Genomic DNA, 16,414 nt, shown 5'->3' with positions numbered 1-16,414 from the left:
AATTTGATACAGTTATAATAATGAGATAAGCTACCCATAATAGTATGCCACACTTCAAAAGGCCAGGAAATGTATAACATACCACTTATGCATAAATGCATTGATGCTCAAAAGACACATAAGCATATAACTATTGTTTTATGCTATTGAAAGATAGCTGATTTATGCTATGATTTTTGCTTAATAATCTAAGTATATATTTTAACTTTTTATTACATAATAAAGACATGAATCAAAACATAAATTTCTTCTAGCCATTACTACTACATATGTGAGATACCCTTCTGGTAATCTATTTTTATAAAAGCTAATTTTTTTTTCCTGAGTTTTTACTGATGTTCTGTCAATACATTATCATTTTTTAAAAAGTTCTTCATGGTCACATGAGTTCAAAAAAATGTTATTTTAGTTAAACACAAGTATGACAATACATGCCTCAATTTTGGGGACAATAAATTATGTTGTACCTATTTTTTAAATTTAAAATGGCACATAAATGACAAAAAAGATGACAGGCATAATAATTTGATCCACTTAATCTGCATCTCCCTCAAAATTCAATATGACCCCCATTAATCTTTTATTTATTTTATTTTACTTTATTTTTTTGAGACAGAGTCCCCCTCTGTTGCCCAGGCTAGAATGCAATAGTGTCATCATAGCTCACTACAATCTCAAATTCCCACGCTCAAGCAATCCTCCCTGCCTTAGCCTCCCGAATAGCTAGGACTACAGGTGTATGAAAACATTCTTGGCTAGTGTTTCTTATTTTTTTGTAGAGATGGGATTTCACTATGTTGTTCAGGCTAGTCTTGAACTCCTCGCGTCAAGTCATCCTCCTGCCTCAGCCTTCCAAAGTGCTGGGATTTACAGGTGAGACCAACCACACCTGGCCCCCACTCACCTTTAAAATTAAGTAGCATATAAATAAGAATGCAAGTCCATTACTGAGAAATTTATACACTCTTATTTATAGCGAAAAAGGCTTTACACAGCCTTTCTCTGACAAGTCATAGGATGACAGCTGATAGGACAATACATATTCAATATTTTAATAATGACAGCAAAGATACATGATACATAATTTCTAAGTTACAATAAAGACTCTATTTTGTATGCATGATTTCAGGTACAGACCTAATGCTATTTTTTAATTGTGGCTTCCAAAGACAATTTGTGATTAGCTTTGTCACAGCAACAAAACCTTTCTAAAGTCTAAACTTTTCATTTTTTATTTTTAAATGCCCTCTCATTCCTATATTCCTATCTCTTACTCTCCACTTTTAGCAACCACAGATGCAAAAAAAACAAAAGCAAAACCAAAACTAACTCATTTACTCACTCATGGCATCCTTCATGGATAAACTAATGGAAGGAAGAAATGAGAGGTACATATATCATTATACATCCCTATCTATACATGGAAAAGAAGATGGAATAGTCATTAAAATCCTTAGGTTTCCTTTCAATGACTAATTCATTTGCCAAAAAAGTTTGCTATATAAATCAACTGTAGAATTTAAAGCTCTTTATAATAAATAATTAACATTTTATACTTATTATGAAACATTTATTCAAAAAGTGCATAAAATATATATGTGTAGTCTAATGAATAATTATCAAGTAAACATCCATTTTTCAATTACCATCCAAGTACAGAAATAGAAACCAGCATCACAGAAACAGAAGAAACCCCTCTTAAACATACCTCCATGCCCCTCTTCAGTTACTATGGCTTTAGTGTACTATAAATTTCACAAGGTAACACACTAATATGAAATGAAATGCCGCAGGTGTTTTAAGACAGAAATATTTAAAATTCCTCTAAAATGCATTAATAGAGACCATTTCTAACATATAGGACATTCTGTTAAACTTTCTTGTGAAAAATGCCGGGAGTAAATATATTGATTCATTTAGAATATAAATTACAGAAGTGTTTGAATTTAGTTTTCTGGAACACCACATAGGAGGACCATAAAACAGATTGTTACTAGCACTTCCAACAGCTGGTACTGAGGAAGACCAATATAAGCATTCATGATGCAAAAAACACTAAATAATGGCCATTTCTAATCAGTAGCACCTAAATATATAACTATAAATTACAAATTAAAAGATAGAGCTTTTTAGAAGCAAGACTTGTCAGTAAAAAAAAAAAAAAAAAAAAAAAAAAAAAAGATAGAGCTTTGTGATCTTTGATGGCTTCTGACAAAACAATAAAAGCTTAGGCAATACTCCTCACTTCCATACCAATAGAGGATGCTCACATAGTATGATGGGATTCTGGGTCCCTTACTTCTTGTGTTGGATACTAGTATGTAGATAATTACAGTAACACGTAATCACATTAAGTGACTGTTGATACTAACTCTGCTTTTTGCAAGGTAGTTTGGGTTACAAAATCCATTACTCAAAGAATTAACCAAAAAAAGGTTTGAAGGATTAATATCAACAGCTCCAAGATAAACTTAACTGCAAAATATTAATTTTGATATGTCAAATTTGAACTTGATTTTTTTCCTTAGCAAAAAAAGGCACTCAGAGTTCAATGTGACATTAAGTAAAGAATTTCCAAATTCTGTTAAAAAACAATGTTTAAGAACCCTTTTTATAAAGAAGCACTTATTGTCCAGAATGTAGACACAGATAATACAAAGCAAATATAATTCATTTATAATTTAAAACCTAGCCAAACAATTGTTTCCCTCGCACTAAACAGGTCCTTTTTTCCACCAATCCCACCAATATAAATATTTGACACTTGCTGCTTCTCACCAACCACTGCAAGCCTAGGCAATGTTGTTCCCATGGGCCATGACTTGATAAAGTTCTATATTAATATCTTTGGAGATTTGATGGATAGAAAAAGACACAACTGGGCTGGGTGTGGTGGCTCACGCCTGTAATCCTAGCACTCTGGGAAGCCGAGGTGGGCGGATTGCTCTAGGTCAGGAGTTCAAAACCAGCCTGAGCAAGAGCAAGACCCCATCTCTACTATAAATAGAAAGAAATTAATTGGCCAACTAATATATATAGAAAAAATTAGCCGGGCATGGTGGCCCATGCCTGTAGTCCCAGCTGCTCGGGAGGCTGAGGCAGGAGGATTGCTTGAACCCAGGAGTTTGAGGTTGCTGTGAACTAGGTTGACGCCATGGCACTCACTCTAGCCTGGGCAACAAAGTAAGACTCTGTCTCAAAAAAAGAAAAAAGAAAAAAAGAAAAACACACAACTGTATTAAACATTCAAGGTATTTTGTTAAATACACAGACAATGACATAATAGCACAGTCACAGAGAAAAACACCTTTGAATCTCTAGATTTGCTTTATACAAATAGATTTCCTCAAATCTCTTAACACTGGAATGGCTGAGCAATTGATTTATCAATTTGATGCAATATTATGCAACCATTAAAGTTAAACATTATAAAGCTATAACATAGAAGATTTGATAATACAGCATAAAATACTCTGAACATACATTTATATCTAACTATACGACATCATATACATGGGCAATTACTTGGAGAATATAACAAGAAATGAATATTTGGTATAGTTGTGGGGACTCCTCTAACTCTCCATGTTTACAAAATAAATAAAAATCATAAGGTGGAAAATGCAAGGACTCCTGTAAAACTATCATCAGCACCTTGGTAATCACTTCATATTTATGATCTACATTAAACACACCAAAACTTGCTATATATTACCCTTTCTGGCATGCTTCTGGACAAGGTCACCAGATAAAGGGGAAACAAGGTCCTGCCTGAGTATTCCGATTAAGAAGAAGGAAAAAAAATGACTACCGATAGCAAGGTGACAGAAGTATTGTAACCAATGGCATGTTTACTGCCACCTCAAGGTATCAAATTTAACATGACTTCTTACCAAAATTAACCACTGCATCCAATTTAAGCCCCCCAAATTACAAAATACAAATGTTATATTCTGATAAGGGACACGGGAAAAGATCACATCAGTTTGATCCACTTTTCTTGCATAAGAAATTACATTTCTGTAAAAGGGAAAGACCTTCAGAGTCAAGGACACCCTGAGATATCCAATTTCCTGACATAGGGATAAGACATCCATTATTTACTTTATGTCTTCCTTTAAACACCATATGGGTCCAAAGCTCAATAAGGTAATCCTGAAATTACTGGCACTACCTCAAAATGCAGAATTAGTTTGGATTCTATGCTAACATGATTATAAAAATTGCCCTTGGCACTTGGGGTTTTTTTCAGAAAGTAACAAATTAATCCTAAAATTCAGTGAAATGAAAAAGATCCAAAATAGCCCAAACTCGAAAAAGAACAAAGTTAGAGGGTATACACTTTCTGATTTTAAAACGTACTACAACGCTACAGTAATCAAGACTGTATGGTACTGACCTAAGGATAGAAAAATAGATCAATGGAATAGAATTGAGAGGCCAGAAAACAAACCCTCATATTTATGATCAATTAGTTTTGAAGGTACCAAGACAATTCAACAGGGATAGAATAGTCTTTTTAACAAATGGTGCTGGGATGACTGGATATCCAAATGGAAAATAATGAAATTGTACTCTTAACTTATGCCATATTTGAAAATTAAATCCAAATGGATATTCGCATGGAAAATAATAAAATTGGACCTCTAAAATTAATGCAAAATGGGTAATGGACATAAGTATAAGAGCTAAAGCTGTAACATTCTTAGAAGAAACATAGAAGTAAATCTTCATGACCTTGAGTCAGCTTCTTAGATTTGAGCACCAAAACAGAAGCAACAAAAGAAAAACACTGATAAACTATACTTCATCAAACTTTAAAAATATATATATTTTTTCAAACAGGATCTTGCTCTGTTGCTCAGACTGAAGTACAGTGGCATGACCACAACTCACTGCAGCCTCAAACTCCAGGGCTCAAGTGATACTCTATGCCTTAGCCTCCTGAATAGCTGGGACTATGGGTTTGCACCTCCACATCCAGCTATTTGGTTTTTTGTTTTGTTTTGTTTTGTTTTTTTGCAGAGATAGGGTCTTGCCAAGTTGCCCATGCTGCTGCGTTGGCCTCCCAAGGTGCTGGGATTATAGACATGAGCCATTGTACCTAGTCAAGACAAAGGACTTGAATGGATATTTCTCCATAGAAGATATACAAATGGCCAATAGGCACATGAAAAGATAATCAACATTAGTCATTACAAAACTGCAAATCAGAACCACAATAAGATATTATTACATAATGACTAAAATGGCTAAAATAAAAAAGACACATATCATAATTGTTGGGGAAGATGTGAGGAAATTAGAACCTTGTATATCACTGATGGGATTATAAAATGATGTAGCCACTTCAGAAAACAATTTGGCAGTTCCTCAAAATATTAAAGACAATTCCATTTCTAGGTATATACTCAAGAGAAATAAAAACATATGGCCATGCAAAAAACCTGTCCATTAATGTTCACGGTAGCATTATGGACAATAGTCCAAAGTGGAAACAACCCAAATGTCCATCAACTGATGAATGGATAAACAATATGTGGTATATTCACACCATGGAATATTATTCAACAATAAAAAAGTATAAAATATTAATACATGGTACAATATAAATCATGAAAACATTTTGCTAAGTGAAAGAAGCTAGTACATTTAACATGCTATTTGAATAATGTATTTCCTTTAACTATTTTTCCTTTACACACTTGATACTTTCAACCACCCAAGTATTATGTTCTCTATAATATTTGCCCAATGACCCAAAATAAAACTCTTTTGCCCTTCCATGATCCACTAGGCTCTTCTAGCGCATTTCTTCCACTCTGTCTAATGGTTACAGTCACCTGTGGACATGTCCAGTGCCCCTGCTTTCTGAGGATAAGACTGTCAATCAATTCTGTATCTTTGGTAGTGCAGTGCTTTACATATAGGGGTATTCAGTGTTCTTTAAGGGATAAATATCATTACAATGAAAAGGACACAGGTTTTGGGGTCTACTTCATGTATCCAGTGAATCATTACTGGTCACCTATTTTGTACAGGAACTGAACTGTGCTCAAATCTAAATTTACCCATTACATTATTTTTTATATATATATTTGAAGAAGTTACTTAACCTCTCTAAACCTAATTATATTTTCCTTTCTAAACTGAATAAGCTATCCACACTTCACAAAGGTGTTTGAGGATTAAATGCAGCAATATATTCCTTTTAGTAATATTATTTCCTCAAGAAATATTATTTCCTTTTTTTCTTCTTTTCTCCAAAGCAGCTAAACAATGTTCTTTAGGTATGTAAAAAATGTTATATAGAGAGAATATATTCAGGAGAAAAGTGATCTCAAACTTCTAAGGCAAGTTAAATTTCAAATTCATAATTTATTTTATAAACTCCATATTTTATTATTAAAATTATTTATTCAAAGTCTGAGAAGTAATTTACATCAGAAAACTCTCATATCTCACACTGACATCACTATAGTTGATAGAAAATTACTTTATCCTAACCAAAATTTGCTTTTCCAAAAAGATTATCTATCTTATAGGTACACTTTCTTAGTCAACATAGTAAGCCTGTATGCTGCAAAAGATATTGTACACAGTGCTTTTATATACTATCAAACTTTGAAAGTAAATATACTGAGAGAGGGCACAGTGATATAGGATTCCTACATAACTGCTGGTGAGAACTGGAAACTCAAAAAACCTTCTAGAAAGATAAATTGGCAGTATGCACCAAAGATCTCAAAATCAACATACCCTTTGATCTGATAAGTATATTCCTAAGAATCTATCCTCTGGAAAACAGTCCATGATATAAAAGATTTAGATATAAAGACATTCATCTTAAATTATAACATTAAAAAATCCACATTTAATATACAGAAGTGAATAGAATTACATTTTTTAAAATATTAAGAGTGATTACTTATGGGTAGCAAAATCATGGGTAATTTTTATGGTCTTACTTTTTTATACTTTCTTATTGGTCTTACTATATGGTCTTACTATATTTTATATTTAAGTTTCTTGTAATTCAGATATGTTAATAAAGAACTTTTTTTGGTGAAGAGGCAAAATAAATTGTTCAGAGGTAAGAAAGTAACAACATATTTGATTATCATGCTAGGACTTTAAAAGTGATTTCACATACATTAGTTAGTCAGATCCTTAAAACATACAGTTAAGGTGGCTAGAGTGGTGATTTTGTCCATTTGACAAGTAAGGATAATAAGGTGCAGAGGTCATGTGACTTGCCCAAGGTTACAGAGTTGAGACTAAGAAACAGTAATTCCCACTTCTAATTCTATGCTCTTTTTTCCGTCAGTGGTTCTCAAAGTGTGGTCCCTGAACCAGCAGGAGCAGCAGCAGCAGCATCTGGGAACTTGTCAGAATGCAAAGTCTAAGGTCCCAACCCAGACTTACTGAATCTGAAACTTGGAGAGGGTGGGACAGAGATCTTTGTTTTAACAAGGCCTCTAGGATTCAGATACACAATAAATCTGAGAGCACTGCTGTGTATTATGCTACCTCACAAGTACTCTGTTAGTGAATTTAACATTTCTGGGGGAAAAAAGAGGTGGTGGTGTTATTTCTACTACTTTCAATTGTATTTGCATATTTTCAGGCTCTTACAAATTAACAGGAGGTATTAATCATAAGGATTCACAATAATCTTAATGTTTGATTTCTGACAATTAACCAAGAATCTCCTTTTGGATTATCAGCAAAGAAGGTGGTAATCTGTCTATATCAGTCCTAAGTATAGAAAGATCTTTAGCACAGTAATGTCACAGGAAATGAACTGATGAGAATACTGAATATCACTAGCTAAACATTCTCAGAAAAAAAGCTTGTTATATTTGGATATGTTGTGTGTATGGGCAGGGAGTGGGGGCAGAAATCAGAAACATATCAATTTTTATTATCTTGACCTGTTACTTCTCAATAATATTCTCCTAACCTTGGTAAACCTGAAAACCATATGACTACCTGATTTATTGTAATCAAGTCCATAAATACTTATGGAGCACTTGATATGTAAGGCAATGTACCAGGGGCTACAGTGTACCAGCTATAGGGCTGAGTAAGATCCAGTTCCTGGACAACAAAACTTTTAACCTACTAGATGATGTCAACATTTCACAAATAAACAACGCAAAGACAGGGAGTACCACAAAATAAATTTTAAAAAATTGTCATGGAAAATCAAAGAAAGGTGACATCTCATTTTAGAGGAGGCAAACAGGAAAATGTGTGTCTGGGAAGACAGAATTTCAAAAGAAAAGTGTATAAGGGGGTATATCAGTCTCTGATTGCAGAGAAAATGAGACAACAGGTAACAGGGCAAGGTGTGTGCAGAGAAACAGCATATCATGACCATGACTGCAAACTATGTCACCTTAGCCAAGCAAGTCTATCTCCAAATTGCAACTGCTCACTTGTGAAATAATAATAATAATTATCTTATTTACCTCATGGAGTTATTTAACTGAAAAAAAGCCAGAGAGAGAAAGGCTTGAACATAAAGAAACAACATAGACCATGTGCAAAGTTCAGTAATTATTTTCTATTAGATAATCAAAAATTGTGCAGTATTTAAAATGTTTCCAATTCAAAAATTACTTTGTTTCTATTAATAATAAATGAAGCATACATAATTTAGATGACTAAAAATAACATTAGAAGAGCAGAAAAATCAAATTATAAACAATTTTTAAAACGGATTATATATAAAAGAATCTTTTTGGGGGGGAAGTTCAATTAGTTAGCAAAACAATACTGCCATCGTGTGATACAGTTCCTCTGGTAAGTAGCCTGGCAGTTTCTTTGAAAACCAAAAATACATTTGCTAAACAACTCAGCAATTGTAGTCTTCGGCATTTTTATCCCAGAGAAATAAAAACCTATGTTCATGCCAAAACCTGTACATGAAAGTTCATAGCACCTTTTGTTGTAACAGCCCAAAACTAGAAACAATCCAAACGTTCTTAAATAGGTCTATTGTAAACAAATTATGATTTATCTATACTAATAGAATACTACTCAGCAATAAAAAGGAAAAAAATTGATACATTTGAATGGATCTCAAGGGAATTATGCCAATTGAGAAAAGGCAATTTGAAAAGGTTATATACTGTAACTCCATGGAAATAAAAAAAAAAATTATATAGAGATGAAGAACAGATTAATGGCTGCCAGGAGTTAGGAAGGAGTCAAGTGTAGTTATTAAAGGGCAACACCAGTGAGCCATGTGGTGATGAAACAGTTCTGTATTTAGACTGTAGTGGTAGTTTACATGAAGCTTCAGTAACATACGATATAATTATTAATAATTACACATATACACATATGACTACCTGTATAACTAGTGAAATATAAGTAAGCTCTCATGTCAATTTCCTGGTTTTGATATTATTATAGTTACACAAGTGATCAACATCAGAGAAGGTAGGATGAAAGGTGCCTAGAATCTTCCTGTATAGTTCTTTGCAATTTCTTGTGATTCTATAATTTTTTCAAAATAATATGTTAAAAAAAGTATACTGCCATTTTATCAAAATGAGTGATACCCACTATGCTAATGACACTATGAAAGTGGTATTGTTATCCACTGCTAGCGGCATAGTAAATTGCTATAATCCCCTGTGGAAAATGATTTTACAGCATATATACAGAGCCACTTTTGTGCCCTTTGGCCCAGACATTTAATTTATGGGAATCACCTAAAGAAAAAATATCAAATATGATGGGATAGGGAAAATTATATATATGCATATACATATATAACAATGTTACCACCATCTGGGGGATGGTCATGCTGGAGACTCAGACTTGTGGGGGGAAGGGGGGAAATGGGCATTTATTGAAATCTTAAAATCTGTACCCTGATAATATGCTGAAATAAAAAAAAAATTAAAACAAACAAACAAAAAAACCAATGTTACTATAGTGTAATTGAGAACAGGGTAAAACTAGATGCCACCTAGATGTTAGAGAATATAGGAATCATTAAATTCTCAAAATCTAGTCATGGACTATTATGCATTCATTGATAATGTTAGTAATGATTTGACAAAATAACGGAAAATGCATATCATAAGAGAATAAAACAAAATTTAATATTAACTCCTAATTATATCTACCTAAGATAAGCATAAAAATAATAGGAGATCCATTTAAAAAGATAATAATGTTAGTGTGGCAGAATTATGGGTATTTTTCTCAAACCTTCCTACAGAGTTGACATATTATTTTCATAAAGAAATAAAAATACTTTTACCTTATCCCAGAAATCAATCAAAGCTGTAAAGTCCCATTTCTTAGAATATGCCACATTGTATTTCAGAATAGCATCCTATGAAAAAAGCAGAAACAAAACCTCATGATATACCCAAGTGACTTATCTATGAATAACCTTTTTATGAACTACTTCTAATAAATTCCTCAATACTGGACAAGCTTCCTCCTACCATCAGCTACCCCATATCAGTAGCTATAAACAAATACAATACATATTATTAAAATAATTTATTATCCACTTAAGTGAGATTAGAAAGTTCAAGTAATAGGGAAACAACACAATTACCCTAAAGCATTCATTCTAAATAAGATGATATAGTACAAATGGATAAAAACTGGACCTTGGGGGATAAAAAAACCCCAAACTTAGATAACACAATGATTTGTGGTCCTCAAAAGTGTCACACTATATACACATAGACATATAGTACACTAGTAGTATTAAAATTTCATGGGAGGGGAGAGATTAAGAAAAAAATGTTTAAGAGGATCCTGAGGTAGTGGGCATAATGAAAAAAAGACTGAGAAACACTAATCTAAAGCATAAAATGGTCTTTTTTCCTTTACTATCTATTTTTAGAAGATACAAATAAATGGTTATCTTCCCCCAAGCAGTTCACATAAATTACACATTTATGGAAAACGAAAAGTCAAAATATTATGCCATCTACTGGTGTAACTTTTAACTATCTGAATAGGCAATATGATACACCTAGTTTCTAGGCTCGGATGTGCATGAGACAATCCATTAGTTGTACAGAAAGAACTCTTATTTGTAATTATATTTTATCTCATCCTTTTAAATATCTATTTTGACTATATAATATATATTATATTAATAAAGTAACGAATATGTACAATTTATAAGCAACTATTTATATTGGTAATATACAAATTTTTTTTTTTTTACCAAAGAAGTATACAAGTCTAAAAACCACTGTGTTAGATTACAATAAACCTTCCAAATCTCCTTATCATTGAAAAAGTTTTTAAAAATCTAATACTCTGCCAAAGAGTTTCCTGAAAAATATTTCTTGCCATACAAATAATTACCAAGCACCTGGGTTAAAATATGAGCCAATAAAATATATCTTATTTACTTGGAATTAGAGGATATCTAAGTTCTATCAGAAGAGAAAATAAAAATAAAATAAAAGAACAAGGCAAGAAACAGCTTTCATTCTCTCTCATAAGCCATAAAATAAAATTTTCCATTAAGAATTAAAATATTTTAAGTATGTCTTTCTAATCACTGGTATCTGATTTCAGAACCTCACACAAAATATGAAATAGGAAAGCCTGTCAAGAGGTGAATAGATAAAACAATGCAGATCCTTGAGCAAACTACTGATCCACTCAACAACATGGATAAATCTTAAAAATCTTCATTCTGAGTGAAAGAAGCCAGACACCACAGCATACACACTATGTGATCCCATTCATGTAGAATCCAATTTATAGCGCAAAAGAACAGATCGGTAGTTGTGTGGAGCCAAGGTAGAAAGGGCAATGGACCTCAAAGGTGAAAGAGAGTCTTTGGGAATAACAGAAATGTTCTGTATCTTGATTGTAGTGGGAGTTGCATAGATATATACAAATGTCAAAATTCATCAAATGATACACTTTGAAAGGATATACATTCTTATCCATAAATTATTCCTCAAAGTTGGTAAGGATAGCATGTTAAGTAGCATTTGCATTCTATTTTAATTCTTTAATGTTTTATAATTAGCATTAAATTCTAACTTATATTTACTTTTACTTCAATCTTCAAGTCTCAAAAGTAGTCTACCATGAAGTTGCCTAACATTAGAAAAACTCTGTATTCTGAGCTATCAACTATTGGATGAGTTCATTTTAGTTCGTAATTCATAATAAGCACAAAGAAGTCCTTTCTATGCAAATTATCAGACACACTATAGAAATACTACTGTGTAAATCAACTTTTGGACACTTCTTTTTTAAACTCGGAATATCTCTAATCCTTATAAATCCAACATCAAATGGTACATAAACAGAAAAAAGATCATTATGTTCAGTTGGAGGTATTTAATATTTCCCCCTTCCTCTCTGAAAGCATTCTTTCAGCAAAGGAAACAACATAAGCAAATAGAAAAATCTCCATGGATTATTCTGTTCTGTTGAATCTACAGTAAGATAAACAAGAAAGGGAAATTCAAATAAAATCAATTACCCCTTCCTAAAGTAATCATGGCACACTGAGGCACTGCTAGAGAGGTGAACAGACTGTGTAATTTAGAACACTATGATTATTCTGTGTTTAAGTATGAAATAATATGAAAATCCTTTAAAAGCCCCTGTTTAGAAGGCCATAAAAAATCTAAGATATCCTAGCACTCCGGGAGGCCGAGGCTGGTGGATCGCTCAAGGTTAGGAGTTTGAAACCAGCCTGAGCAAGAGTGAGACACCGTCTCTACTATAAATAGAAAGAAATTAATTGGCCAACTAAAAATATATAGAAAAATTTGCCAAGCATGGTGGCGCATGCCTGTAGTCCCAGCTACTCGGGAGGCTGAGGCAGAAGGATTGCTTGAGACCAGGAATTTGAGGTTGCTGTGAGCTAAGCTGATGCCATGGCACTCTGGTCCCGGCAACAGAGTGAGACTCTGTCTCAAAAAAAAATTAAAAAATCTAAGACAGTGTTTCTCAAATAGTCTGGGGGCAGTATTCTTGAGTGGCCTGCTTCTACGTGAGTTTACAATTTTGGTTTTCAGAAATACAGGCCAAATGATGACACACTATAGAAAGGAAAGCTGGTACTTTAAATAGATAAAAACGGTGGCAAGATTGAACCATCTTTCAACATATTACAGTATGGCTATGTTAAATTCTAAAGAACCTGGATCAAAGTGGTCACTATCATATTTATTTGCAAGTTTAAGTTCTGCATTAAGATCCTATCTTTGCATCCATCAATATCCATTAATTGTGATTAGTAAGAAAAGGAATAAATACAAAATAAAGAATTTCTTCTTTATATAGTATTTTTAAAATTTCTCAGCATATGATTTTGGATCAGTGATTAAAAAATTTCTGTGCAAAAAAGGGGTATTATACACACTGATAATCAGTGCTGTAAAAGGAGAATACTGACTACAAATTGCTTTCACTAAGATAATGAACACAAATCAAATGATGGTTCATTATTTTGGAAAAAAATCAAATTGATAATAGCTGTAAAAGCACTATAAGAAGTTTATATTCAGTTTTATGTTTGTACATATGTAATCAACAGTACACTAAAAAGAAATAAACCTTGGCAGACCTTGAGAATTTTTTCCATTTAAAAGGAATCTATTTATTTAAAAGGAATCCATTACAAGATTGAGAAACACTATCCTCAAGGAATGAATTTTTCAAATACATTATGGTGAAACATATCAATGTTTTTCAGGTAAAGAAAGAAAACAGGAGATATAGAAAGGTATAAAAGTTTAAGAATAACTTGTAAGAATAAGTGGAAAACATTATGAAATCTAAGAAACTGTACATAACAAATTAAGTCTCTGAAAGAAAATGAAACCCATTTTCATGGAAGTATAAAAAAATTGTGTCACTGTTTATACTTACAAAAACATTAGACATTTACATGGGCATAGTGTCCCCCAAAATATATATACTCTCCCATATTTTACATATTAGAAAAACAATCTAATGGTTACCTTTACAGTCTTAAATGAAATATTAAAAAATCAAAAAATAAATTATTGCCAAAATATAAGATTAATAAATAAATTAGTAAACTGCTAGAAGCTATATTAAAAGCAATAATAAACAGAATGCTTAATGTATAATTTAACCATTAAGAAACTCAGCTTCTCTTTTGGGCAAATATTGCTGAAGTCATAATTCTTTCCTGATTTACTTTTAAAGACATTTCAGTAACATTAAATGATTTTAAAACAAAAAATAAAAGAGAAGCCTGGACTGAAGGAAATTGGTTGGGGAATCAAGCAACAAAGGTCTTATTCCAGGTTCTCCAAATTATTGTGTGTGGCTCCAGGCAAGTCATTTACAATTCTCAATTCTTCTACTCATTTCCAAGTGACAGAGTGGAAAGCAAGAATGTCTTTAAGGAGTGTTCCTTAGTGCCAGGAAGCAAGCACTCTGCAAATGAAGAATGCTGTTAACCTGACTCTAGTAAGATAATAAAATGTCTTAGAGGGAGAAGACACAGGGCCCATCTCTAAGAGCTACATGTAAGAGACAAGACTAGCACAAAGAACATACCTTCAGGTTTTGGGGTCGTGTAAATTTGTTGAGAAGAGCAGTTTGAATGAGCTCCCACCGGCTCCCTGCAGTTCGCTCACCATTCTTTTAGGAAAAAGAAAAACAGGAAGAAAGTATTCCAAGTTCTTTTGCATCACAGAATTAGAAACAATCAAGTACCAAACTATCTGTCAGAAACTAAAATAACTTCAGTTTTGTTCTTACCTCATCTTCTACAGGGTACAAATTTTGTTCTGAACAAGGCATTTTAACATGCTTGTTATCCCACAAATCTTTATAATGTGTTGGAAAAGGTTTAGGAACTTCTCCTGCTCGCAAAAGATCTACCTGAAATAGAACGTAAACGAAAAATTTTAAGTACATAAAAACTAAGTGTACCTTCTATAAAATAATTCAAAGAAAGTATCCAAAACAAATCCTATAAAATAGACACCAGTTCCTAGGCAAGAAATCTCAACAGACCTCATCAGCTGTTCCCACTCACACCTCCATTCAATCAGTTTACAAGTCACCACGTTCTGTGCATTCCATCTACATCCCATCTAAGGCCCCAGGGCCTCCTCATACCTTCCCTGAACTTCCACCAACAGCATCCTATCCTTCTCCCTAACTACAACTGCTCCCAGACACATTCAGACCCCATAAAACCCTTATCCTCACTTAGGAACATTATCTTTCTAAAGTAGTCCCAGGCTTCTAATTCTATAATGCCCATACTCTGATTGCAAATGCCATTCTCTTTTTTATATAATTTCTTACGCCAACACTATATATACTAGACAAGCCAGCAGATTTAAAATTCCTTGAACATAGCAAATTCACTTTCTTATATATATGCCTGTGTACATACTACCATCTCTTTTAAATATCAATGCTACCAATTATTACCTCTCGGACTTTCCCTTTATCTGGTTAAGCTTCTATTCTCATTTTCACAGCACAGCTCAATTTTTATTTCCTCCATGAAGTCTTCAGAAACTTTTAAATAGGGAGTCAGTTCATTTCCTCTTGTTTTATTAGATTATCATATTAGAACACACTTGTTTTTCCTCCCCTCATTAGACTCTAACTTTTTTGAGAATAATTACCATATCAATTAACTTTGTATTCCAGATATTTAAGACACATCCATGTATATATGCATATGCTACTATAATAAGCATTAAATGTTTGAGGAAGGAGATATTTTAAACTATAAAAGTTTTAAATTTTGCCTATTTTGGATATTTCATATAAATAAAATCATACAGTATGTGCCCTTCTGTGTCTGGCCTCTTAGCATAATGTTTTCAAGGTTCATTCATGTGGTAGGTAGCATGTATCAGTACTTTACTGCAGAGAATCAAGTAATCACATAAATAAACATAAAATCTCAGTTGAATTACGCTATGAATCAAAGGTTCATGATATTATTAGAATCTATTCTAGACAGATTTAATTTAACTGGTGAGCTTAGGGAAGGCTTCCTTGAGGAAGAGGCAATTGAGCTTAACTCAGGAAAAGGGAGGAAAGAAGATTTTTCCTCAAAAAGGGAACAGATAGATGGTCAGGCATGGTGGCTCATGCCTATAATTCTAGTACTTCGGGAGGCAGAAATGGGAGGACTGCTTGAGACCAGGAGTTCAAAACCAACCTGAGCAAGAGCAAGACCCCATTTCTACAAAAAATAGAAAAATTAGCCAGGCATACTGGCATGCACCTGTTGTCCCAGCTACTTGGGAGGATGAGGAAGGAGGATTGCTCGAGCCAAGAATTTGAAGGTGCATTGAGCTATGATGACTGCACCGTAGCTTGTATAGTTCTGTAACTATTAATTCTGTAACTATTAATATCTGGCATCTTAGAATATAACTAAGGACTG

The 16,414-nt window shown here is 33.1% G+C and overlaps 1 protein-coding gene across 4 annotated transcripts in view; it reads right to left on the bottom strand.

Moving 5' to 3' along the window:
* The window catches only part of LOC142860945 (poly(ADP-ribose) glycohydrolase), a 127,281-nt gene that overhangs the window by 95,995 nt on the left and 14,872 nt on the right, over positions 1-16,414 (bottom strand). For all 4 annotated transcript variants that reach the window (XM_076010216.1, XM_012744593.3, XM_012744594.2 and 1 more), the window contains 3 exons: positions 14,758-14,880; positions 14,554-14,637; positions 10,283-10,357 (listed from right to left, as the gene is read on the bottom strand). In XM_076010216.1, coding sequence (XP_075866331.1) covers positions 10,283-10,357; positions 14,554-14,637; positions 14,758-14,880 — 282 coding nt within the window. The remainder of the gene's footprint in view (positions 1-10,282; positions 10,358-14,553; positions 14,638-14,757; positions 14,881-16,414) is intronic.

This window comes from Microcebus murinus, chromosome 14, assembly GCF_040939455.1.
Source record: "Microcebus murinus isolate Inina chromosome 14, M.murinus_Inina_mat1.0, whole genome shotgun sequence".
In the NCBI taxonomy this organism is placed as follows: domain Eukaryota; kingdom Metazoa; phylum Chordata; class Mammalia; order Primates; family Cheirogaleidae; genus Microcebus; species Microcebus murinus.
This window is presented reverse-complemented; position numbering and strand designations above follow the sequence as displayed.